Raw genomic sequence first — 26,377 nt, forward strand, 5'->3', positions numbered from 1 at the left:
TATGACAGGAAAGGGAGAGTTACAAAGGTGGTTGGGGAATATTGCAATAAAACATAGTGCCTAGAAAATAATGCTAGTATGTGAAACAAGAAACCACGTTATTTCTTGAACTAGGAACTTTGTGAAATAGAGAGTTCTTCATAGAGACACACGCTCTACACCTAGGATTGCTGTCAACCTCTTTAAGAGCCTTTTTATCCACCGTAGTAAATGTACCTCATGTTAAATAACTTCATTACTATAAAGTATTGTGACCATCTTTAAAAAAAAAGTTAAGAGATATTTTGTTATAGGTTGCATTAGTCTTCTATGCTGTGTTTCCCAAATTAAGATCACAGGCGATTACCCTTTTTTCCCCATAAGCACGGAAAAGTCTAGGTCAGAAGGGACCTCTGGAGATTATCTGGTCTGGTCCTCTGCTGAAAGCAGATGAGGTTATGCAGAGCCCGTGATAGCTCTTCTCATCATATCAGGAGGTGCTGGCTGCAGGTCCACTACAGCCCCGTGACAGGACCCCTGCAGAGCTGTCGGTAGTGAGCAGGTTTATCTGGACGCAGTTCTGAGCTATAAGAGACTCCAAAACACACAGTTCTGTCCTACTGCCCTTCATCTGCTGGGGCTTCCTGAACATCTTCAGCATACAGTTTTAACGCTCCTGATGTAAGATCCCTCCCCACTAAAGCTCAGTAAAGCTGATAATCTTGTTTTTCTCCTCTTTGACGAGAAAGAGAAAAAAATCTGGGATCTCTTCCCCAGTTACACATTACCTGGGCTCCTAGCCAGAGTCATTAAAGAATGAATGAATAAATAAAAACCTTTCCAGGTTCTTATTCCCCTAGGTTATACGCTACCAAGCTAGGATTTGTGTGAGTGGCGGGGGGGTTAGTTTCTCCTTGTTTGAACTGCGTGTCCCAGTTGCTGCCTTTGGCTGCCGGGCAGCACCGGCTCACGCGCAGGGAGCAGAGCCCCGGGAGGCACCAGGGAGCCCGGCAAAAGGGCTCCTTGGAGCCACCGACTGCCACCGAGCAGCACCCTGGGGGAAAAGGAAGCTGCTGTCCTGGAGAGAAGGGAGATGTCACTGATTCACCTCTAAAGGAGCGTTCTCTCTTGTACACTCTAGCAGTAATCACCTAAATAAACAGCAGACCTGTTCTCACATTGTGCAGTCACATCAATGACCGTACAATCGCTTCTGCTCCGCGTAAAAGGCGACTCCACACACACGCTTTTACGTTTACCCAAATATCACTCGCGTAAACTTGTGCTCTGGCTCTTCTCACCATCCCACAGGTGAGTGAGCCCGTGAATCAGCTCGAGATCCGTAACACAAGCCTCGAACGCTTGCCAAGCCCTGTCGCCGGCTAATCACGCTGCAGAGCTGGCACCGCCTCAGACTGTCAGACAGTAACACGTTTTCTTGAATGGAAGGCTATTCTGATCCACCAGGAAGGTTAATTGTTAGAGGAAAAAAACCTTAGACAATTGTTTTAAACAAAAGAAAAGACTTTCTGTGCATTCTGACATTCTACTCATTTTGAAATAGATGCACTTCTGTGAAATTTATGCATCCTACAAAGTAAACGCTCTTAGTAAAGACGCAATCCTCATGATGGAAACAGCTCGCACCCTCACACCAATGAAAAACCCCCAAACAGTTTAACAGAAGAAATTCACCATCTGTTGAACTCAACTTGCGAAAGAAAGAAAATTTACCGTAAAATGTTCCTGTGATTTATAGTTCTCATCCAGGTAGACTCGAGCTCTGTTGTAGTCTTTCATCGCATCGCTCGATAACAATTCTCTGAAAGAGAAAGAAGAGATTGAAGACATAAAGGGAGATGCAGAGATACCACCCTGCTTTAGCATCGTTCTCTGTACTGTAACATCCCCAGTATCACCCAAAGAACTGCAGGCCTTCATCTCGTTTTGGCGCGACTTTCAGGGACAAAAGTTTCCTGTGACACAGCCGCCTGCCTGCAAGCTTTGGAGTTGACCACATCAGCTACACTTTCAACATGAGTCACGAGGCACAGCTGTGAGGGACTCAAGACTTCAAACACCACAAAATTCTATAAAATTGGGCAATTCATGTTAAAGGCCCTGTGGTCTCAATGTTAGAGCTTTACTCTCCTGAACCCTGTTAGTCTGCTAGCAGGTACAGTCATCATCACAGGGTACAAACAGCTTTTTGCCTCGATGGAGAGCGGGGTCTCTAAAAGCGGTGGCTGACGAGCCTGTCTTTTACGAGCTGTCAGCGGTGCTGCTTGCAGTGCTCGTGCAGGTGGCTTTTAGGAAACTGGGTGCTTCCGAAGGAGGTAAGGGAGGATGAAGATCACGATCCTTTGAGGTTTGGATGAATTCAGCTGCAGCAAAAATTCTGTTAGCTGGCTGAACATGCGCCAGCAGTGTGCCCAGGTGGCCAAGAAGGCCAACAGCATCCTGGCTTGTGTCAGGAACGGTGTGGCCAGCAGGAGCAGGGAGGTGATTGTGCCCCTGTGCTCGGCGCTGGTGAGGCCGCACCTGGAATGCTGTGTCCAGTTTTGGGCCCCTCAGCACAAGAAGGACATTGGGGTGCTGGAGCGTGTCCAGAGAAGGGCAGCGGAGCTGGGGCAGGGTCTGGAGCACAGGGCTGGTGGGGAGCGGCTGAGGGAGCTGGGGGTGTTCAGCCTGGAGAAGAGGAGGCTGAGGGGAGACCTGATCGCTCTGCAGCTCCTGGCAGGAGGGGGCAGGGAGGGGGTGTTGGGCTCTGCTCCCAAGTAGTTAGCGATAGGACGAGAGGAAATGGGCTCAAGCTGCGCCAGGGGAGGTTTAGGTTGGAAATTAGGAAAAATTTCTTCACAGAAAGGGTGGTCAAGCATTGGACCAGGCTGCCCAGAGAGGTGGGGGAGTCCCCATCCCTGGAGGGGTTCAAAAAACGGGCAGAGGTGGCACTTGGGGACATGGTTCAGTCTGGTCTACCCTTGACTGGTTTAGTGTGGACTTGGTAGTGTAGGTTAATGGTTGGACTGGGTGATCTTAAAGGGCTTTTCCAACCTGAACGATTCTACAACGAGCCCCCGGCGCGGCCACCTCCCGAAAGCCAGACACACTCCTGCCACACGCCCTGTGAGCCGGCGGGCCGCCTGCTCCGCGCTGCCTGACGCCGTGACCGAGCTGCACCTTTGCCCACGCAGCCGGTGGGGAGCGGGCCGGGCGAGGGGGCGGCCCCGTTCCCCAAAGTGGGGGCAAGGCCCGGCGCTGCCGGCCCAGAGAAACCGCGGAGCGCGAGCCGCCTCCCGCCGCCGGCAGAGGGCGCTGCCGGACCGCCGCGGGGCGGGGCGGGGCTTCTTGGGGGCGTGGCCTCGGGGCGCTCTGGGGGGCGGGGATCGGGCCCGCGGCGCAGCGGGGCCCGATCCCCGCCCCATCCGCCGGTCCCGGTCCGTCGGAGCAGCCGTGCCCGCGGTGAAAGCACCGTGGGGCGGGAGGAGAGGCGGCAAGGAAGGGCCGGCGCCGTTGCCCGGGTATCCGGGCAGCTCCTCTCCTGCGGACTGGGGGGGGGGGGCTCCCCGCCTTGCCACCTGCAGAACGGGTGCGAAGGAGGCAGGAGGTGACATTTGGCGACTGGCTGCGTTTTAAAAAAAAGCTGCTGCTCGCCAAGGTGTGTTTATAGGCGTTGTTTCTACGCAGAAGCTTCTGCCGGAGATAGTCCCCAGCCACGGCTGATGCTGCAACTGATCGACCCATTCCTGCCCTCTTCCTCACCTCATCGTCTACACCTATGAACAGAAATAACTTTATTTCTTACGTCTTCATACTCTGTGCATTAGATGTGCGGAGGGTTCTGGCAAGCGGGAGAGGTGGGGCTGTGTGACCCTCATGAGGTTCAACAAGGCCAAGGGCAAGGTGCTGTACGTGGGACGGGGCAACCCCCGGTATCAGCACAGGCTGGGGGATGCAGGGATGGAGAGCAGCCCTGAGGAGAAGGACTTGGGGGTGCTGGGGGTGAAAAGCCGGACACGAGCCGGCAATGTGCGCTGGCAGCCCAGAAAGCCAACCCCATCCTGGGCTGCATCCCCAGCAGCGTGGGCAGCGGGGCGAGGGAGGGGATTCTGCCCCTCTGCCCCGCTCTGGGCAGACCCCCCTGCAGCCCTGCGCCCAGCTCGGGGCCCTCAGCACAGGACACGGAGCTGCTGGAGCGGGGCCAGGGGAGCCCACAGAAATGCCCCGAGGGCCGGAGCCCCTCTGCTGCGGGGCCAGGCTGGGGGGGCTGGGGGTGCTCAGCCTGGAGAGGAGCGGGCTGCGGGGAGACCTTATTGCAACCTTCCAGTAATGGGGAGACTCTTTTGACAGGACAAGAAATAATAGATTCAAACTAAAGAAGAATAGATTTAGAGTGGATATAAGGAAGAAATGTTTTACAGTGAGGGCGGTGAGGCACTGGAAGGGGTTGCCCAGAGAGGCGGTGGAGGCCCCATCCCCAGAACCATCCCAGGCCAGGCTGGACGGGGCTCTGAGCACCCTGGGCTGGTTAAAGCTGTCCCTGGCACTGCAGGGGCTGGGCTGGGGGGGCTCTGAAGGGCCCTTCCCACCCAAAGCGTTCTATGATTCTATGATTCCTCCTGACTAAACAGTCAAGCTAAAACTCTTTAACTTTTCACCCTGACTTACAATGTAAGTTTTTGTTCACCAGTTGTGCTTCGCTTACGCTCCTCCTGTAGCACCTCCTGCCCGACTCCCGGCAGTCTCCCAGTGCCACCAGCTATTAAAATACATCCCAGTGCCTTCTGGTAGCGGCGACGTATCTACCATGACAACTGCACAGAAGCGCAGCTGTCCACCGTCCAAGTTCAGAGCCTGAAGGTGCTTTCCAAATATGAAATTGTTTGATTACCAGGCATAATAAGCTTCATCTCAGAGATGATGCAAAAGGGAGATACATATATTCCGTATCTCGCAGGATTATCTTGCCAGGACCTGGCCAGAGGAGACTTCTATTACTTTTCCTGATTTCTCAAATAATACAAAGCATAAACATTTGCCTAGTCGCTTCCTTCTGCAAGGTCACGTGACGTGCTGAAGTTGAAAAATATTTCAAATCTTACTACTTTACACACCTAATGACTTCTGCTTAGAATTATATACTGCATTATATCTTTCCCGTTACTCACTTAACAAACTTGTCCACATGAGACATGGAAGCTTCGTAGTTTTTTCCTCCAAATTCTTGACAGTGCAAAGCCATGAAGTGGGGCTTGTGTGCATGTACAACCTGAAACAAACAGATAAACAAGTATTAACAAAGGTGTATCCGCAGCTATTATCATACAACATAAGTGACACAAATCCAGGTGTGTTATTTCTGACAGGAGGACTACCAGCTGTCACCTGAGAAGTAACTGGCAGAAGAGTAATAAGCAGTAAGGGAAGCATCATTTGTTAAGCACCTCTTATTTACAAAAGTATTTAAATAACACCCACACTCTAGTGTATATATACACATGTGTCTAATACAGGAGACATGTAAATCCATCACCCTATTTCAAGTGTTAGTCTTGTATAATGCAAGTATCTTAAATGCTAAATAGTCAGCACTAAGATGCAATTATCATACTAAAAAACCTAGAACATATGCTTTTTTGGGCACGCACCAAATCAAATATACAGTATGGATAAATTTGCTGCTGCATTAAACACACATTCAGTGTTATTTTGTCCTAATAAATTTTCTCTGCATTAACTATATTCAGTATTGCAAACAACACATCTACAAATGTCTCTGTGTTGATATTGAGTCTCTACAACTTGTATTTCATGTCTTATTATCTTGTGAATTAATGGACACAAGCTACAGAACTATTTCAATGTTTTTAAAAGGGTAACAGTCTGAAATAATCAAATACGTGCTGGTACAAGCATAGAGGGTAAATAACACGTTAAAGATCTGACATATGATTCACTGGTATTTTTGACTCGGCGGTCCCAGCCAACACGTGGCCATTGGGAGGACAAACAGCCTGGTTTCCACGAGCTGCTTCGACCAGAATAATCAAGTAACTCCTCTCTCCGCAGGCTTTGGCGCCGGCAGGTTCGGGGCTCTCCACACAGCACACAGGGGCCACATCGTCCTCCCCCATTCTCGTACTGGGGGTGGGTGGCAGACAGATGTGCAGGAGATAGGCATGATTACTGTAAAGATTTCCAACTTCAACACACCACAGTGAAGCGTAACTGGGGCGGGGGGAACCAAACAAAAACCAAACCACAGCAGTGATAGCTCTCCTTTTTGCTGCTGGTACCCTGAAACTCTGAAAAGGGACAGAAGCAATGAACCTTTGCAGTCATGCTTTTAACTAACTAAATCAATAGTGACTAACTTTACTGTGAAAAGGTCTTTAAAAATGTTTCTTGCAAACCATGATAGAGAGAAACTGTCATCTGATCTGATGACAGGGTGCAACATTCCTCATTCCTGACCATGCAGATAATCTCGTTAAAAAAAATCAAGCTCAAAGACAATGAATTGAAGATTAGCAAAATCGGAAATGCAGCCGCTTTCCATTGAGCAAAAGGCAAACAGCAATGCGTCCTTGCTTTTAACTGGCACCTGCTCGTGGCCGCAGCACAGCGGGTCAGCTCAGGGAAGCGCAGCGGAAAGGACCGGCTGCAAGTCACCGAGTCCATCCAGGACCTGCGAGCGCCGGCAGGCGACATGGCCTGTCTCTGCTCGAAGGACTCGTCACCACACCTGCCCCACGCGCCCGCCGGGAGCGAGAGGAGTCGACAGCAAGGTCTGGTCACCGGCTGGCGGCACGTCCCCTCCTGGGGATGCCCCTCGGACAGCGGAGCCCAGGGCGGGCGCGCGGGGCACCATGCAGCCGCCGTCCGTGGGAGCGCGCCCGGCGCAGGGCCGGCGGGAGGGAGCCCGGGTCCCGCGGCCGAACGGCCAGCGAGTCCAGCACCGACTGGGGCACGGGGAAGCCTGGCAGCGGTTCATGAACGCCGAAGCTGATGGGAATGCGGCATTACTAGTATTTACAGGTCACACAGTAAATTCAGTAGATTACAGCCTTTCTCATCTAAACTAGGTTACACTTGCAAAAAAGGAGGTAACGGCCGCTGGTTTCCAAGTGATTTCAGACAAGTCACTTCCTCCTCTGTACCTCAGCTTCCCCATCATCGAAACAATCTTCACACTGACCTGCTCGCTGAAGCATTCTGAAGCAAGCTACAGACAAGTGTTACTATACAAAGGAAAAAGGTAAATACTTCCTCCCACATCGATGTTTGTGGATCTTTGTGCACTTCAGTCAGCTCATTAATGACAGTTTCTGCCTAACTATGATATATAGCAATCTTGCTTTAAAAGCAGGCCGTCATCAGTAAGGACTGAGGATGAGCAAGAGCAGGACCCAATGAAAGTGCAGCTGGGGGAAGGAAGAAAAAAAAAAAAAGGCAGACTACAGAACAGATGGCTAAAAAATTACCTGGAACCCAAGAAACTGAACCCAACTGGGACAGGCACATACTTTTCTTTTGATATCTATTTGATATAACTATAAAAGCTTACATTAATACTAGCTGATTTTACAGATTTACAAACAATTATGAGAAAACTTTGCTGAGAGAGTTTTTCTTAAGTATCTTGTCCAACACCAAACATGGCACTGAACAGGACAGGCATCTGAAGTGGTTTCGAACATACAAAAGTGGTTTTCGGCTACAGCTACCAACATTCAGGAGAGAGGTTTCAACTTCCAAAAAGTCTGAATGTCTACTTTAATTTTCAGGGAGAACTGTTAAACAGAAACGTAAGAGCTGCACTACGCTGTGGAAACCAAGTCCAAGACAAACTTCTCTGCGTTTAAAGGCGTTCAACTCTAACGAACCGGGGGCCATGGGATGGGAACCCGAGCGGCTTCCCTGGGTGCTCTGGCCGACGGCGGCAGGCAGCACGGCTGCGGCGGGCAGCACGGCTGCGGCGTGCGCTGCGCTGCCCACGGTGCAGTGGACGCCCTGCCCACACAGTCACGGCACGGGGGTGACACGGCAGAACAGGAACGAGCGTTCCCGTGCAGAAGCCGCTGTCCTCCTAAGGGTAAGGTGGTTTTGAACCAGCTAGCTTCACCCACGGGCTAGGAAGCGAGCTGCACTTCACAGGGGGGTCGTGAGCCTCAAGCCAAGCAAGCTGGGATCACGGGGGGCTTGCGTCAGCCCGCACCGCTCCCAAGCACTCGCTGTTTGCAGAGACCGACATCCCCGCTACGCTCATCTTCTTGCAGTGTGACGTGTCTAATTTACGGTGGCTGTAAGAAACACACCACCCTGCAGAACAGCAGCCATTTACGTATGGAAGAGAAGGCGTGACATGCAAAAGCGTGAGGGCGGCGCTGCCTTAAGGGACCACCTGCAGCCTGCAATCACAGAGTCCATTAGCAACAAACTAATCATCACGCATCTTTATGAAGTTTAACTGGTTGGTTCATTTTCCTCACTATCTTGGAGATAAATATTAACCAAAACACAGCCTGTGAAGTCGAACTTCGTATCAGAGCTCATTTGTGGTCCCTAAACAACACGCAGTCCCAACTCTCCATGTGCTTTATGGCTCCAAATCAGTTTTGGCTTCCAAGTCCTGATCTTATCTACTTGGATAGCTCTATGAAATTACCATAATTAGAAAATGGTTGTAACTATTTAATCTTGTAAAGCAAACATATCCAGCTCCCACTGTTTCAAAGCAACACATCCAGTAAGCGCTTACTGCGAACACAGCAAAAATGTGCTGGCACATTGCGCTATTCATTTTAACTGCTACAACAGTTTGCTTCATTAAGATCTCTTCTTACACAGCTAATAAAACTAATAAACTGGTAAGACAAAAGTAAAATAAATGGTTTCGAATAGGATCTAGGCATAAGCTCTCAGATTTATGAATGATGAGTAACAGGGAGCCTTGAACATGGAGTCCTGCCTTCAGATAACACCGGGGAACAACTTTACTGTGCCACAGCAGCTGCAACACAAACCATGTCCAGACGCCAACCTGAGATGCAGCACACAGGTTTTTCTGTTCCCATTCAAATCCTTGGACAGCTTGAAATCACAGCAGGTATTAAAAAAAAAAAATTATATGCCATTTTTTAATGAGGAAACAGCACTGGCTTAATAGCAGCGAGAGGCCTTCATGGCATTCCTTTCAGGTTAAACCACAAAAACATACCTGAATATTAGTTACATCCTCCCATATAATAAATACCCTCCAACTGAGCGCAAATTGGCTCTGCTTCATTACCTTTTACTAGTTTTCTACTGTTATGAAAGAACAAACAGTACATAATAATGAGTAATGAATACTTAAGAGTTGAAAACTCACAGTTGCCAGAGGTTAAAGGTCATACACAAGACCACATAAACACCTAATTTGCATCTACAGTAGCACAATGTTTTTACAGAGCTAGGCCTTATTCTCAGTTTCTGGATACACAAACATAGGTAAAGGCAGGCACGATCAGAAGTTGTTTTCTGGGATATGGATAACTGAGCAAGATGCTCCAACATAGTTAAGTATAAAAAGTTAAGTACAAATATAAAACTGGTGAAAAAAAAAACGAAGCTACCCTCTTTCCATTCCTATAGGTCCTTGCCTATTTGGATGGGAGAGGTAAGGGGACAGAGCAGAGGCGGTGCGCCGAGCCCCGCGTGCCGCCGGGCAGCGCGGGTGCGGGTCTGCGGGAGCGGCGAGAGGAGCTGGGGGGACACGGCCCCGCGCCGGCCAGCTCCGCAGCGGCGAGGCGAGGCGAGGCGAGTCTCCCGCGGGGCAACGCGTGCATGGGGGCGAGGGCATCATTTTTAGACCTTGATCCAAGCAAGGCAGAAGAGGAACTTGAGCCTTGATCTTGCGTATCCAGGATCACTTTTTTAAAAAAAAGGTCAAAATATCAAAATATAAGCTTTAGTTTCCTTGTGAACTGTGAAATATATACAAATCAATTCAGCAGCTGTGGTCCTAAAGCACTCAAAAGTATTTGCAATTTCTGCAAGTTTGAAGAAATAAAGAAAAAAAAAAATTTTACAAGTGCACAGCCAAGCAGCAGTAGTCCAGATAAGCCGGCTCCTTGTATTTCTATATTTGATATTAACTGATAAATCCAACTTTTAGCTCTTGTTACGTGATTCAAGAGACACTGATGGTAGCCATAGTGAGGTTTTTTTGGTTAAAGCATTCTGAAATTCCCCGTCACTGAGACAGGGCCAGCTTCTATCGACATGAAACAGATGTTACACATCAGCAATGACAGAGGAACATCGTGAAAACCTGAAAGTGTTCTTCTACAGTTGAGAAATGCTGAAAATAAGGTTGCCTGTGGAACTTGAATTCAGTCCCCCATCTGGAAAAATTGAGTTATATTATCCATGGTCTGTCTACATGAACAACCCGATAGACCTGATCCAAGCTGTTCAAAGATTTTGCGGTCAGAGGTGTGGCAGAGACCCCTCTGCCTTGCCTGCTGAGAAGCTGGGAGCCAGGAAGCAGATGAGGCAGGGGAGCGCAGGAGGGAGCGAGCGGAGGGGAAGAGGATTTACCGCTGCCGTGCCAGCGCAGGTCGGCCCTCACGCCCACGGCAGGACGGGCGCCGGGCGCCTTCCGAGGGAGCCAGTGCTCTCATGGGCTTCACGTCGTAAGCAGCAGCAACCCCTGGGATCCGATCCACAGAACGGAGAAGCGCTCTCCCCTGCACCTGCAAGTCAGAGCCGTGCTTTGGGGGCATAAAGTCATTATTTAAAGAAAGCAGGCTTGCGTGAAGGGGTTACCCTGCGCAATCTCAACGCACATTTGAGTATCCACAGCTGAACACCGCCTCTGGTACATTACCATACCACAGTGCGACCACAGCTGAGAAAGTCACTGTCCAGCAACTGCTACTTGAATTTTAATGTAATTTAATGGTACGCAGCGAACTCAGCATAGGAAGAGACTGACTTGCAATTACTTAGCAGGTACGCACAGCAGGGGTAACTCCACAACTGGCATTTTGAGCTCTTTACTGTTAACGATATTGCAGGGCAATTCGAAGGAATTCCCTTAAGGGTTTTTTCTTGCATCAATATGAGGTAGCATCGAACCAGTGTCGTCAGCTGGGCAAGCAGCTTCGCACCCTCCCCTGCTACTCTGTTGCTGGAGTTACTGGGGAAAGGACGCCCGCTGACGGCTCCTGGCCCTGCAGCTGGGGTGGGGGCAGCACCCCGCGGTGCTCCCAGACCCGCGCCCGGGGCAGGGCTCCGCCACAGCCGCAGCTCGGTGCTCCCGCCAGCTCCGACACCCGCGCTCCAGCTGCCCGGCGTGCTCGCCTGCGCGCACAGTCCCCGTCGCTATTTGGGGTTTGCGTCCCCTTCCAGCGCCCCTCCTTCCCCGGCTTGCCCGGCGTCTCCTGGGGGGAGCTCCGCGGTCTGCCCAGGTGCTGCCGCGCCCACCTCTCCACCACGGCCACCTGCCAAGGACGGGCGAAACGGCCCTTGCAGCGCGCCGAAGCCAGACCCGCCGCGCCCCTGCTCTGCAACCGGCAGGCAGTGCAGGTCTGTAAAGAAGGCAGTACAGCCTTGTAAAGAAACTGCTACTACCAGCATGTAGGCGCACTTATTTTTTCAGATCAGAAATTAGTATTTTCCTAAGTCTCATTTAGAGAATGAGGAAACATCTTTTTCTGGAGGTTTCCTCCAAAACTCAGACGAGGCACATACGTGGAAATTTTCAGCTTAAGCAGGTAGGGGATTGGGGGGTGGTGGTGGGGGGCAGGGGGGGTGGTGGGGACTGGTGTTTGTTTTGTGGGGTTTTTTTGTTTTTACAAAGCGTATGTGACAGAAAACAGTAAGAAGGGTTGAGTAAGGGAGAGACATGTTTCCAGATACAGGTTATGTTCATGCATTAATGCACGCTATAGGAAAAGGAACCAACACAAACCGGTGAAGGGGTTTACGCGGAGCGCACGCCGCAGACGCGAAAGCTCCGAGTCGCGCCCCTGCCCAGCCGCTCGCCGTGCCTCTGCTCTGCGAGGCCGCGGCACCCGCAGCGGGCTCGGGGGAGCAGGCCGCTCGTCGCCGCCCCGCGCTTCGGCGGGCGAGCCGCTCGCCCAGCGCCGCCAGAGAAGGGCTCTGCTCCGCGGGCACCCATCGCCGTCAGCGCCGGCACGCCGAGTCGCGGCTGGGTGCTGTAAGGAGCGAGCAGCGGGAAGCGGTGACGCCAGAGACCCATCTTCTGCTCGCGGCAGGCGCAGGATGCCGCAAGTTTCCGTGATGTCAGTGCCGGGCCGGCCGCCTGGCAGCCGGCACGGCCGCGGCCCCGGGCTTCGCGCCGCAGCGGGGACCGCGCACCCAGGCCTCTGCAGCGAGGCTTCAGCCTCCGCAGCCGCGCCACGGGCCCTGCGCGCGTACCTCGTGCGGCGCAGGCAGGCATTTCTGCCCCCCGGTTTTCAGGCTGTGAATCCAAACAAACAAAAAAACCCCAAAAAGCCCTTTCTGAGGAAGAAGCACCCATCTGAAAAGGGACCGAGATCTAAAGGCGAAGGGTTGCTGGGGCCCGTAACACAGCCTTGCAGTTAATCACCCCTTCTGGTTAAACAAACAGGATTAACTCCACTAAAGGAACTAAAGAACAAACTGAGTGGCTGGGGGGGGGGGGGGGGGGGGGTGTTGGGGATTTTTTGTTTTGTTTGTAAATTATTATTCCCCTCTCTCTTTCAAAAGGGTAACATACAAAGTTTCCATGCTGCAATACCAAGATGACCTTTAGCTTTTAGGTAAACTTTTCACTTCTGTATCACTACAAATAAAAGCCCTAAGTACTCTCAAACACATTAAGCAAGGCAGACAACCACCTTAGGACTCACCCCCCCGCCCCCATCTCCACACTTCCATCTAAAATGACCATTTGCCATGGATGCTACAAAAAAAGATCGTTTGTAAAATTAGTAAAGATTTCCAATAGCTCCAGCTCCTAAATCCTTCCCGCCCCAAATGCTGGTACAATAGATGAGGAAGGCTATAAGGTAAAAAGAAAACAACCTTAAGTAAATAAATAAATCAACAGAAGACCCTTCTGTTTGCCCCTACAGCCCCCCCTTGCAACCAGCTTCTTGGATGCTCCTGAAGCTTCTTCTTTGCCTATATTTTTTTCCTGCAAACTGACATTAAGGCTGTGTGCCTGGGCACTTTACACAAGTGGGACAATAATCCAATTTGCATCTTCTGTGAATACTCTATCATTTGCATAACATCTAGCTCATCAAATCATCCAGTTTCTTGTTAAGCACTAAACTCTTCCCCATCACACACAAAATGCTCCAAACCACTCCTCTCACAATCCGTGTTTTCACGTTCCTCCCAACAGCCACTTTCCCCCCGTGTTTCCAAGGCGTGTTTTTGGAGTAAGAGAATTTTTACTGAAAAGAGGATGGGAATCTAAACTAAACTATTTAAGACACCAGTTACCAGTAACTAGTCATAGTTAAGAGACGAGGCACAATGACCAGCTTTAGGACTTCACTGAATTCTGCCTCCTTATAAGAAGGTTCCCGCCCGCGCCGTTCACCGCAATTTCTGATTATCAAGTGCATGGTACGACATACTTGCTTACGGGCTTCATCTGGATTCCAGTGGACTGTTTTCAACTGCAAATACTATTTTCTGCTTCAAACTTTAGAAACTAGAGCAAAATCCACAAATGCTGGGATTTTGCAACATCCTTCCCCCATAATGCCTGCTTCCACTTCTAACAAGCACACAGATTTTGCTGCTGGAGTCGCACAGCGTCACGTGGAGGATGATGCACAGGCGTGCAAAGCACAAGACAGCATGCTACTGAACTGCCCGGTTCTTCTGCAGTGCTCAGGCTGATGCCAGGGATAGTTACACCACGGGAGGCGGATGATTTTTCTATCCACAGACTGATCGTGCTGCACGTACCGGCCATTTAGCATTGCCTTAGCACGGCCGGGCTGGCACAGCTGCCTCGGGACATCCTTACAGAGCCACCGTGCAACACCGGTAATGATCCCGCTCGCCTGTACAAAATGCTTACACGTTTCTTGAGCTCAAACAAACCAACCAAAGTATGCGATGTGCTAAGCTGTTCCAGAACACCCCAACAACCTCGTGCCTTTTCACACTGTACCCACGTATCAACACAAGTCCAGGTCACGACTGTTGCCACCCGAGAGCTAGAAGTAAAGAGCTGACACCTCTGACGAGGCCACCGTTGACCGCACCAACGAAAGGCAACCCTCCAGCAAAGACACTCCTGATGGGCAAACTGCCTTCTCCTCATTCACCTCTGCGTGATATTTAGGTGATTATTAGCAAAATGACTGCTTGTTGTTTGTCCTCCTCCTTCCCTAAACATGATGCCCAATAGGCTGGATATTTTTCTCATACATTTTTTTTATCCCATTACAGTATTCCCTATCTTCAAGGACATTTATCTTCTGACCATAGCTTCTGTTCTGCCCTTTTTTTTTTTAACTAAGAAAAAAAAAAAATAGCCTCTCGTAAAACCACTTAAGATATAATTCCCACGCCTTCCAAAAATTTTGGTGGCCCAGAGCGTATTCTGACCAGCCAGTTACAGGGACTGCCAAAAGCATACAACTGAACAACTGTTGTCAGCTTCATAGATTACATATCTGCAAAATGTGATTGTCTTATTACTAGGGTCTAAACCAAAACCAACCATAGCCTGCAGATCCACAGCACTTAAAATAACTGACTATGCTACCATGGAGATTATCAAGATTCTTAAAGGTTACGATCAAATCCTTTAATGAAAGGGAAGATTCAAAGATTTTATGAATATTACTAAAAAAGACAAATATGCTGGAAGAAAAACAGTGAATTGTTTAGTAATCACATGGGTAGGGTGGTTAATGGTTTTAAGGGCATTACAGTAAAGTTTCACTGACAGCCTGACTTGCAAATCAGACATCAGTTACGTTAAAAGCCTGGGACTGTAGTTAACCTCAGAAAACTGCTTCCTATTTTAACACAATTCCATCTATAGCACACTAAAAGTTATTCTAAATCACCTTTTTCTTTAAACCGCATTTGAGGCAAAGTAGTTGACCTATTTTTAGGTTTGAAGTCAGGCACCACCTAAGATTTCACTATGACATAGGACTCTGCCTTTTCAAGCACAAGCATGTCTTCCTTCAAGCTAAAATGGTTTCAACAAAGTCAGCTATGACAAACAACTGGAAAGGAACTTTGGGAGTAAAGCTCAGAGAGAATCATCAAACCTGGAATAAACGCAGCTTAAACACACCTATCAAACGGCTTTAGCAACATTTTAATACTATGTGCAACCCATCTGCAGACTGCACACACCCCCCAATCTTCTCTCCACTGGGACAGCAATCACAGCAACAAACTCCATACTGAAAGTGAAGCACAGCAGATCCTGCAAAGGTGCCCAAGGCCCCACCGTGCTGCCATCCTGCGTGGATTTCCACTCGCCTTCCCAAAGGGCAGAGAGGAGTGAGTCGTCTTGCTAACTATGTAGTCAGCGATAGGGCGAGAGGAAATGGGCTCAAGCTGCGCCAGGGGAGGTTCAGGTTGGAAATTAGGAAAAATTTCTTCACAGAAAGGGTGGTCAAGCGTTGGACCAGGCTGCCCAGAGAGGTGGGGGAGTCCCCATCACTGGAAGTGTTCAAAAAACGGGCAGAGGTGGCACTTGGGGACATGGTTCAGTCTGGTCTACCCTTGACTGGTTTAGTGTGGACTTGGTAGTGTAGGTTAATGGTTGGACTGGATGACCTTAAAGGGCTTTTCCAACCTAAACGATGCGATGATTCTATGACTCCACCACCAAAGCAAACCTTTGGCCAAGGCGGCGGCGCTGGGGGCAGCTCACGCTGCACCCCCCTGCAGCAGCAGCACCGGCACGCACCTCATGCAGCCGAGGCGGTCCCGCTTCAGTGCTTTAACCGCGCCACGGGACACCTGGCACATTTGTGCTGCTTCGCCGGGCGTGGGCTTATATGCGTCATAGTCACTTCATATATAAAGATCCGTATTACGAATGGATATATATCCACCTATGGCAACAGTACTGCACGCAGGAAAAAGTCAATTTCTGCAATATCTACAGCTACTGATGGGTATTTAATAACTTCCATAATCTCGATGGCTTCCTTGCACAAAGAACAAAGACTGCAACAATGAACGAAGAAATAATTTAATCTGTTATTGGAAGTTCTAACCTAGCCCCCACTCCCAAATCAAAGCATGTTTTAGCGAGTAAGAGTAACTGCTCGCCATCCATTCCAACTCCAAGCTTAACAAGTGAAAAAGTGACTTCAGATGGCAGCCAGCTCATTGCGTGCTCCTCCTCCTCTTCAACGTAAAAAGCAAAGCACAGTTTGTACCTTCTCTACTCCAGAAGTAAGACAGAGCTGCAGAAAATCATCACGTAGCCTTTGCCAGCCTCATTACAAACACTTTCCCATTCTTCACCAAAAATGGTGGGGCTCTCCAGCACACAGGAGGTCCTTCAAGTTTCAAGGCCTCGCAGTCCTAAATAAAGCCACGAAGGAGCTGCCAGCTCTGGGTTCAGCAGGGGACGGCAGGAGCAGGGGTGGTACAGGTACAGGTAGAGCCCTGATCCCGCAGAGGAGCGCTGGGAACCGGGACGGGACGGACCCCTTCCCCTCCGACCAGCAGCTGCCGGGAGGGAGCCAGCTTTGAAAGCACTACAGATCAAGGAGAGATACTCCTGGCCACCTTATTCATATTTACAAATTAAAGAATTAGTTCTGTGATGGTTAGTCAAGAGGCAGTAAGATGCAAAATTTGATGACAGCTATAGAAGGGGAAAAATAAAAAAACCCAAAGAATCCAGTGGGCCAATTCTCAGATTACCATATTTCAAGACAGCAAGTTCCTGAAGTTTAAAAAACAAACAAAATTCTCCCCTTTCCTATAGGACAGGTACTTTTCTGGTTTCACAGCGGAAAGCTGAAAACACAAAATTTGAGGAATTCCAAACCCAGAGTGCACACATCACAAATTCAGATACTCTGTGCTCCTCCTGAAGAGTACCATTGCTTGACAACAGATGCTCAGAGAAATCTACACCTTCAAACAATCTCTGTCTTAACCTACACCAAACCAGAGGCAGACGGCTCAGGGAGGTTAAATCTCTCGTTTAAGTTGCCATCACACGAGCACACGTTCTTCACGCACTACCCTTGGGAGAGGGATGGAGCACGGGGAGAAAAGGAGGAACATGGCAGGAGAGCTGACATTTGTTTCTTTCTGCTTTACAGGTTAGTGTAAATTACACTAACTTTGAAGTTAACATTGTAATCCACAGAAGAGAAGGAACATTGCATTCCTCAATCATCTGGTCAATGTTTTTTATGATGTTGTGTTCTAATTAGATGATGTACTTTGGATCAGTTTGTTAAGCATTCACAGACAGGTCGACGGATCTCTCGGAAGCCTTTTCTTATTCCTAAGGGCCTCTCACTACTAGAGCACTACCAGAGATGCTGACTTTCTTTTTCTATTACTTCTTTTTTGCAAAAGCTGGCTGGCTTTAAGCCTTCTTTTTTATCTACATGTAATGAGAATACAATACCTAGAGCTTACATCATAAGGAAAAGTGTTATGAAGCCCCAAAATGAATGCCATATATTCACCCATTGGATCACATGGAAAAAGCAGAGCAGCAAGGAGGAAAAGCTTCACTGTAAATTTAGCGACGGGAAACAAGCAAGTTTCTGAGATCCAGGCCACTCTTTCCTCCTAGGAGCCTGCTGTCAGCGGCGTGTCAAGGGCACCGTCTATTCCAGCGCTACATGACATGCGTGGGAAAGGCTCCGCCACCAGCTCCTGGGGAGCACGCCAAAAGGCAATACCTATAAATATCTGGAACTGAGTTCAGCTGAACTCTTCCTTCATCTTGTTTTAGTTTTCCTTGGGGAAAAAGCAGCAACTAGTAGTGATCTGGTAGGAAATTACCCAGTATTTGATAGTTAAAAATCAATTTTAAACTACCAAGTCATATGTCGCCTAAAATGCAGGCTCTACTTTTACAAGACCGGAGACCGATGAATCCAAGGAAAACAGATCAAACAAAACAACATCTCTCAGCTGCATCAACTGTGTTGTCGACAAAAGCAATCAAGTAGCATGCTACTTTACGGGCTGCTACATTGTAAGCTGTCATTAAAAACATCGCTGAAAGTATATTTAAAATATTTTTTTCCTGTTTTTATTTCTTGGACAGACTGTTTAATTTAACGGCATTAGATCTTCCATATTTTTCATGTTAGTAATGTAGGATATTTGCAGATCAATGGCGGAAGTTTAAAAATTTTAGCATGTAACATTTGAATGTTATTTTAGTCCTCCATATGCTACCACATTCTCAGAAATGCATACAGCATATAATCAATGATGACAGATAAATGAAGTGACTTGTATTTACCTATCACAGCAATTAAAATCCCATATTTTCATTTACTGGAACTTAAAAACAAGCCCCAAAAGTGCTTCTTCATTGATATGTTCTTCGATCAATTCAAAGACAAGTTTCCATTATGGGTTTAATTTCTAGAAACATTTTAAAGTTAGGGTGCTAACTGCACTTCCTTTTTTGTGGAGATTATTTTGACTGCTTACAAAAGGACTTCATCCTCAGAAGTTATGCAACCTGTATTGACACAACTACATATGCAAATTGAATTCCTCAGAAGAATGGAAAAAAAATTGTGGTCTGTGGTTTATCTGGGTTTCAAGTTTACGAAGAAGTATTAAGAGTCATCTTCCAGTACTTGTGATGAACTTCAATTTGCAGAGGTTTTCAACAAAGCATGCAGAATTCAAATTAAAAAAAAAAAAAAAAAAATTAAGTTGTACATTTGCTAGGTTGCTACATAGCTTAATATCAGGACTGTGCTGTGCTACTTTCGGTACAAGCACATTAGCCTTTTTCCTAAGGAGCTTTTTATAAAGTTTTATTCCACTTCCTACTGCCTTTGTGAACACGGCACACACAGTCGTCCTGCTGCACACGCTGAAGAGAGGAAGAAGGGTTCAAGGTTACTGCACGGCACGGTTCCTCAAAACACGCTGAGGGCCGCCTGTCTCTTACCAGCAGTGAGCAGAACTGGTAACCTTTTTTTTTACCCACCCCACCCCTTTTTTTTCTTTCCTTTTTCTTTTAAATACAGCTTTCTCAGATTGCAGATGGGGAGGGCAGACGTAGCGAAACTCCTGCAGCTGCGGGATGGGTTCAGCTCTACTTTAGCCACACTTGCACTGGTCTGGACCCCGCACCCGACTGCCCGCGTGGGAGCGTTAACGAATCGTTTTCTTCCTACGTTGAGCTTCGTATGCACAATATTCACCAGACCAAGGACAGACCATGTCCAGTTACATGCTAGCGGTCTCTGCGCTAGGATACCAGCAGCTCACTTTCCCCCTCCTCTTCCTGTTTTCTACAAACTATTCGGAGGCATTTCTGTAGCGCTCACACCACTTTCGTGAACAAGTGAACATGTAAGTAGTCTCCTTGAGAAAGATGCGTAAGTAATGTGATGCTGAAAAATACGCAGCGATCTTTAAAAGAGAAAAAGAAGTTTCTATCTATTTAAATGTACTTTTTATTTCCTTCATAGGAAGAATCTTCCCTGAAGATGAGATGGTTTAAATCAGAATTAGCTGAGAAAGCCTGCATACGGTGAGCATCATGTACGTATAACAGTAATCAATCAAGATGGAAGAAGAAAAATAAACAGATGAATCTTCAATGAAGTCAACAGATAGAGAGGAATATATGGCTGGTTATTGCATCTCAAATTTTTGCAAATCCATTAAACTTGCCAGAAAAAGCTAACTGCAGTATTTCACAGCATTGCAATAGAAGTCATAGGCTGCACCAGTAACCTGACCAGATAAATAATTACAGGACATTTTCAGTTACAAAAAACCAAAAAATCAAATATTGCTAATAATTTTTTCTGTATACAGTTGCACTTTAGAACTTGAACAGCAAGTTCTTTAACCATTTTTGTATAGATGTAAAAATGAATAAAGCAATCTCAGAATCGATCAGTTCTGGCAGATGTGATACCAGCTGTCAGAGTGAAATGGCACTCGCAGTACTTAGCAGGGATGGCACCTTTGTGTTCCACCAGTGCTCATTCATTATTGCTTATTTATATGCTATCTTTCTGCATGAACTCAGCAAGTTAAACAAGTCTCTACTGCAACAACAGAATGTGTTAGAGTGGCTTTTATGCTTTAAAAAAACCCCAAAACAACCCACACCCAAAGTTTACAACACATTTTATAGTACGGGTTCAGTTTCAGTATTTTCACATTGCTTGAACAAGACAATTTTCAAGAAAGAGCAGACAGCAGGACTGATGTATTGCAAACCAACACCAGAAATCGTTAGATTTCAATATAAATGTAAACTGGACTTACCAACAGTTTTAAAAAAAAATTACTCAAGTATATTTCTTACTCAGAAGACTTAAAAGACATGAGAAATTATATGCCAAACTAAAGTAATTTTTCTAACATGTCAAACCTCTTTTTTGGCAGAGGATTGTCAATGAGAACAAATTATGTTCATATGCTAATTTTTATAATCATTACTTAGAAATCCAGGAAGAGACATACTCTTTAGGACTGGTTTTAACTATAAAATAGTGACGTCAACTTCAAAAGCAAAAGATCTTTATATTATTAGTTAAGCCAATATGCAAGTGTGCTTGGAACTCCATGAGAAAGTAAGTTTTACCTTACCTGATAAAATTCCCGAAGCCAATTCTTCTGTAAATTTTCTGGCTGAAAAACAAAATACGAAAATTAATTAAGAATAAGAATAATGTATTTTTATAATAATATCCCGATAGTTTTTCTTTCCTCAGTGCATTCAAGTGGGGATTTTTTTTCCCACAATTAAAAGAAAAAAAAAAGTACAAACACGAGGATGTTCCTCCACAAGCACCAATGGACAGACCTCTCCTTTTTGTTTCCGAGTCCCCTCTTCCCAGATTTTCACCAAGAAGGTACATTTTGTACACACCTTCACAATGTTCATAGGCATACAAGATTATCAAGCAACTAAATCAACAGACTTGATATGTATTGAAATATGTGCTTTTAGAAGTACGCATTCATTGGCCGGAGAGCAAAAACTTTACATGAACTGCTGATACCCAGCTCCTGCAATCCAAGCTCCAAGTTACGTGTATTTACTTCGAATGGATCAGCTCGGAGGGACAGCGTGATTTTGCAGGATGCTTGACCACATTAGAGCTCCTGTCAAGGACAAACTGGGAGAAGGATTTCAAGATTGCTGCAGAAGTTATGAAAACTGAAGCAGCCAAAATATGGTAAGTATGAAGTTCTGCCTTTTCAGAAACGTAGCCCACCCCAGAGACAATTACGGAGGGAGATAACCAGTTCACACATTAAATGTACAGCTACAAGAGAAACATTTGTTGAGTTTTCTCTTCAACAACCAGACCGCTGGATCATTTTTGCATTATAGTGGGGAATAAAAACCCAAATCAGGCTTTTCTCTCCCAGAAATAGCAAGAATGTACAGAAACTGTGGCAGGCAGCAGAACTTGTTGAACTGAAAACCAGAGAGGTGCCTCAACATCCTCCCATTAGTAACAGTTGTGACACCAGCTGCCCGGAGGCAAATATAGCGGCATGACATTTCTGTTCTGCTCTATTTTCCCCATCAAGTGTGTTATTTTCAAATAGTTGGATACAACTTTAAGCTTATGAATTTATACTGACTGCTTGTTGCATGAAGATTTGCCTATGGGTGGCTACAAAGATTTGTAAGTAGTCAAAAAGAATTCTTTTTTGTCTACAAGTCTGTAAAAGTCATCCAGTTCTGTAAGCCTATAAACCCTACAAGTCTACAAAAGGTTTTGAAAGCTGAGGGGGGAAAAAAGCACCATGTCTGTCCCTTGCTATCCGTCACTGCCCTTTTGCTGATCACTCCTTCTTGACAATTCTGGAATTCAGGTATTATTGGCCAAGAAGGTGAAATTTTCACTCCTTAGGAACAATTTTTTTTTCTAGCGATGAACTTTCTCGGTATTTCCTATGGAAGTTACTGCTCTCGGTGCGGGGCAGCCACCGGCGCGGGGGCACAGGGCCAGGCGCAAGCAAGAGCGGCGGCCCCTCGTCTTGCGCCTGGAGCCAACTGGGATGGATCTTGGCCCACGCTCAGGGACGTCTTAAATTAATAAACACACGGAACAAAACATCCATGTCTCCCACCCATGCCCTTCCCCGCAGCCAAACAGCATAACTCAAAGCCAGAATAAGGAAGCTACAGACAGAAATAAAAACTGAAGGCAGCCAGGCAGGCAATAAAGTAGCGCCTCTAAAAACGCCGTCTCGTTAACTGCTTATTTAGCAACTTAACTCTTTTTCTACTCATTCTGAACTTAATGAGACAACCCACTGAGTAACAGTAAGTAAGGATTGTTGCTTTTACAAAAGCAGCAACAAGAAAACAAGCAAACCAGGAGATGCTGTGATTTCAAGCTGACTTCTAACCTGACATTATGAAGATAGCATAGGATTTTTTTTTTTTTTTTAAATCAGTTTACAAAACCGGTATGAACTGGAAACATGCTTTGTATATGATTTGTGTATGATCTAAACCAAAAGGCCAGATTCAAACTACTAAGAAAGCAAGATCTTGGGGATTGCATTTTCTGGTAGTTATGAAAACTAGATAAGCAAGCCCTGCTTTGGCCACAAGCAGACTTCAGCAGTGCTGTGTATTTATTTTCAAAACAAAGTATGGCCTTACTCGGTAGGTAATACACAATTTTCACATTAACAAACAAACAAACCCCATGCACTCCTCATTTCTCTATTTTATTTATGCCAGTCACAAGATGTCCTGTGGACCTCTTAAGTTTTAAGAATAATCCAAAATTAACAGAAGTCAGTCATTTTTGTAAATCCACTAAAGAAAGCCAAACCCCACTTCAGCCTATATTTACAGACAGGAGCTAAATGATGGGTGACACAATATCCCAAAGAATGCAAACCTGAATTTGAGGCAAAGGCACTCCAGAGTGCCGGGCTCTTCACCGAGAGCCTCACCTAGTTTCAGACATAGTCTTTTTACTATGTTAAGCACAAACTTAAGGTTTTTATTTAGCATATTTTGAGATTTTCAGTTAAACCCGAGCTCAAATCTGTAAGTAAGGATGGCACAGCTATTCACATTAATTTGTATTAGCTATGGCTTTGCTTTTTAAGGGAGAAAAAATTGCTACCTATCAAGAATATTTAAAGCAAGTTACTCATACTTGAGAAATTCCAGGGGAAAAAATAAAACACAGTCTTACTTTTGTTTTTAAATATTACTGCAAGTGGTTAGGAGTTCCCCCATTTGCTACATGACTAAATGAAAACACTGTAAGATTAAACAGGAAAACAATCCAGTACATCAGAGGGAAGTTGACAAGACAGCTCCAGGGCTCTCCAGCAGCTCCGCACCTACCTCCCATATGCTAGGCGAGATTGTTTTTGAGAAATCAGATCAAATATTGAAAAATTTGCCAAACTAAATCCCGAGCAGTGACAGCAGTCCTTCAAATGAGCAACCTATAGAGGCTCCTCACAGTGCGCAGTGACCCAAGGCTTACCCAACTCTTCTACCACTACCCAATTCTTCTACAACTCCCAACTCCCCCTCCCCAATGCAGCACCCAAAGGCGATGTGTTACAAGGAGCAATAATAATTTCGCTCCTGAGAAGGGACAAGGGGTTACTGGGTTTTGTTTCCTGTGCTCCTAGTCCTTCTGATGCCCTGGGACACTGCAGCAGGAAGAGGCTATAGGGATGCAAAACCAGATGGCCCTGGCTCTTAGTGGCAGCTCTGCCACCACGGCTCTTGCAGACATACTGGGGATCACTGGATCCGTCTGGGTCTGGTGGCCCCAACAAGGTGAGTCACGGCAGAAAGCCAACAACATGCTTGCTCCTTCCACCTCAGCTACCCAGCCTGGGATGAGATGTGCAATGCTATTTGCTTGTCATCTTCATTACAGCTTTGAGATCCTTAGGTGACAGATATTATATTTGGAGAGCATCACTGTATCGATCCACATGTCCCACTGGAGGAGACAAATACGTATAGAAAACTCAGAGCTCCCTGGAAAATTCAGGATCTCAAACCTAGGTGAAACAAATCTACAGCATCTACCTTTTGAAGGTAGACCAGGAACACATTTTGAATGTAAGCAGGAGTCAGCCTCAAGCGATGATCAAAATCAAAGCTGTTAATAGCACTCCTGTTGCCACATTTAGCTATTATGGTATCTGTCAACTCATGCGTTTGTGAAAAAGCAGGAGCAGCCTGCAAATAGATTCATGTGGAGGAGCAGTGCTTTGGAGTTTGGGGGTTTGTTTTTAAAAAAGGCTTTCTTTTCTTCTCATTTTTAACCACGACAGTCACTACCTGGAAGCCCTGTCAGCTGATGGCAGATGCTGTCTACGGAGCTGCTGTGCACTTTCACCAGGTGCGTCGGGAACTTCAGCTCAGGAAGAAGGGATACCATCCCACCAATGGCCTGGACAACCCGCACCTGACTCCTGGTGAACAAAATTCAACACAGCTCCATACCCTGCCAATACAGCCCCTCCTGACACCCACTGTATTTTAAATTTGCTGGCACAGGCCAGTGTTCAAACAGAAAGAGGAAAAACTAATTCAGGTCACTAAGTAGAGGTACACTTAATTTTACAGCTTCACTTGCCTGCACACCCCTTTAAACTGATTAATACCAGAGAACAAAGTCTTGGGTGGGGGGGCATTTACAGAAGTAATTCCAGAACTAAGCCAGCTAGAACAAGATGAAGCAAGTCACCAAAAGCCGTAGGACCTTCCCCATTTCCTCCTTCCTCTCTCCTCATCGGAGCAGCACAACAAAAATAGCAGAGTTGCAGAGTCAGGAGCGCTCGCTGGGGCGAGGGGTGTCAGAGAGACTCGTGACGCAGAGGGCCCCGGGCCAGCGGCCGCGTCGTGCCCCGTCCCCACCGGGACCAGAGCACCGCTCGCCATCCCGCCCCGGGCGGGCAGCGGGGAGAGGGGGTGCCAAACCTGCAGCCGAATGCGCAGCACCAAGGGGACAGTTCTAAACAAGTTAATTATGTAAAGGGCTGTTAATTACACCAATGCAGGTAAGAAGTGAGGGGCCAACTGATCATCACAGTTCACAGCTGAGATTTTCTGAAACAGGTGACAGCAGGAGGCAAAAGCCTGGTGAAATAACACAAACAGGTGCAGAATAAAGCTCTCACCTGCAGATTAATTCCTTCTGGGATCCCACAGAACACGGGCAGCTTTGAAGAAGTGATGAAACACAAATCTGAGCAGGAGAAACAGCACTGGAAGATGCCAGTCAAGTCCCTTGGCAGGCAATTTCGGGAGAGAAGGTGCTAATGAGGTCCCCAGGCTGCCAACAAGGACTCCTCCGCGCAGGGCCGGGGTTTCAGTAAGCCTGGGCGGCTGCTGTGGCTCGCCCCTGGCCACCCGCCGCCTGGGCCGTCACCCCCCAGCTCCGCGGGACCCGGCCGCAGGAAGGACCCTGCCGCGCTCCTGACCGCCGTGCCCTCCTCCTGCAGCACGGCCACATCCTTTCTTCCTGCTTTTACCACTCTGGTACAATCATGTAACCTAGCCCTCTGACTCAAACTCCTCCCCAGTCACCTCTGTGTAAGTTTTGAAGGACTGGAGATAACAATCAAGTGGAAAGATAATTTATCTTCCTCTTATTTTTCTGTCTAAAAATAGGCACATTATATTTCATGTCTTCCAGACTCTCTGGCCTTCTTCCCATCCGTTCTCTCCACGCTCTGTCCTTCATTAAATTATCTCATTCTTTTGGTAATGTAACTGAAATTAATCTTTTCCTTTTCAGTGCTAAATCCTTTCGTACCCACCTACTGATGAACCAGTTTCTCCCCATTCACTAATCCGACCCCTGCTTTATATCAGCCTCCCCATTTCTGCCCCCCCCCGCAGCAGCCATGTTTGCGCTGGGCCCCCCTCCCCTGCCCGCGCAGCGGCCTCAGCTCACGCCCTGGGGGGCCTGCCAAAGGGGAATGGGCTCGAGCAGCGCCAGGAAGGACCAGGGGAGATGCAAGAAAAAGGTGAAAAGGTTTGAGCATCCTTTCAGGAGTCTCCCTCCTGAGTGCCAAGTGCTCTTCCCCCGTGCCGCCCTCCCCTGCCCTCACGGCCCAGGCCGCTCTACCCAGTGCTCGGAGAGCGCGGAGCCCGCTCGGCGCAGCTTCACTGGAAGCATTTGCTGGCTGTAAACACAGTGCTCACGAGCTGCGCAGATGCACA

At 47.4% G+C, this 26,377-nt stretch overlaps 1 protein-coding gene across 1 annotated transcript in view; it reads right to left on the bottom strand.

The window, feature by feature from the left end:
* The window catches only part of LOC104028907 (inositol polyphosphate-5-phosphatase A), a 263,385-nt gene that overhangs the window by 177,488 nt on the left and 59,520 nt on the right, over positions 1-26,377 (bottom strand). The window contains exons 2-4 of the mRNA XM_075717613.1: positions 20,785-20,826; positions 5,148-5,248; positions 1,714-1,801 (exon numbers count right to left, since the gene is read on the bottom strand). Coding sequence (XP_075573728.1) covers positions 1,714-1,801; positions 5,148-5,248; positions 20,785-20,826 — 231 coding nt within the window. The remainder of the gene's footprint in view (positions 1-1,713; positions 1,802-5,147; positions 5,249-20,784; positions 20,827-26,377) is intronic.

This window comes from Pelecanus crispus, chromosome 10 (assembly GCF_030463565.1).
Source record: "Pelecanus crispus isolate bPelCri1 chromosome 10, bPelCri1.pri, whole genome shotgun sequence".
Taxonomy (NCBI): domain Eukaryota; kingdom Metazoa; phylum Chordata; class Aves; order Pelecaniformes; family Pelecanidae; genus Pelecanus; species Pelecanus crispus.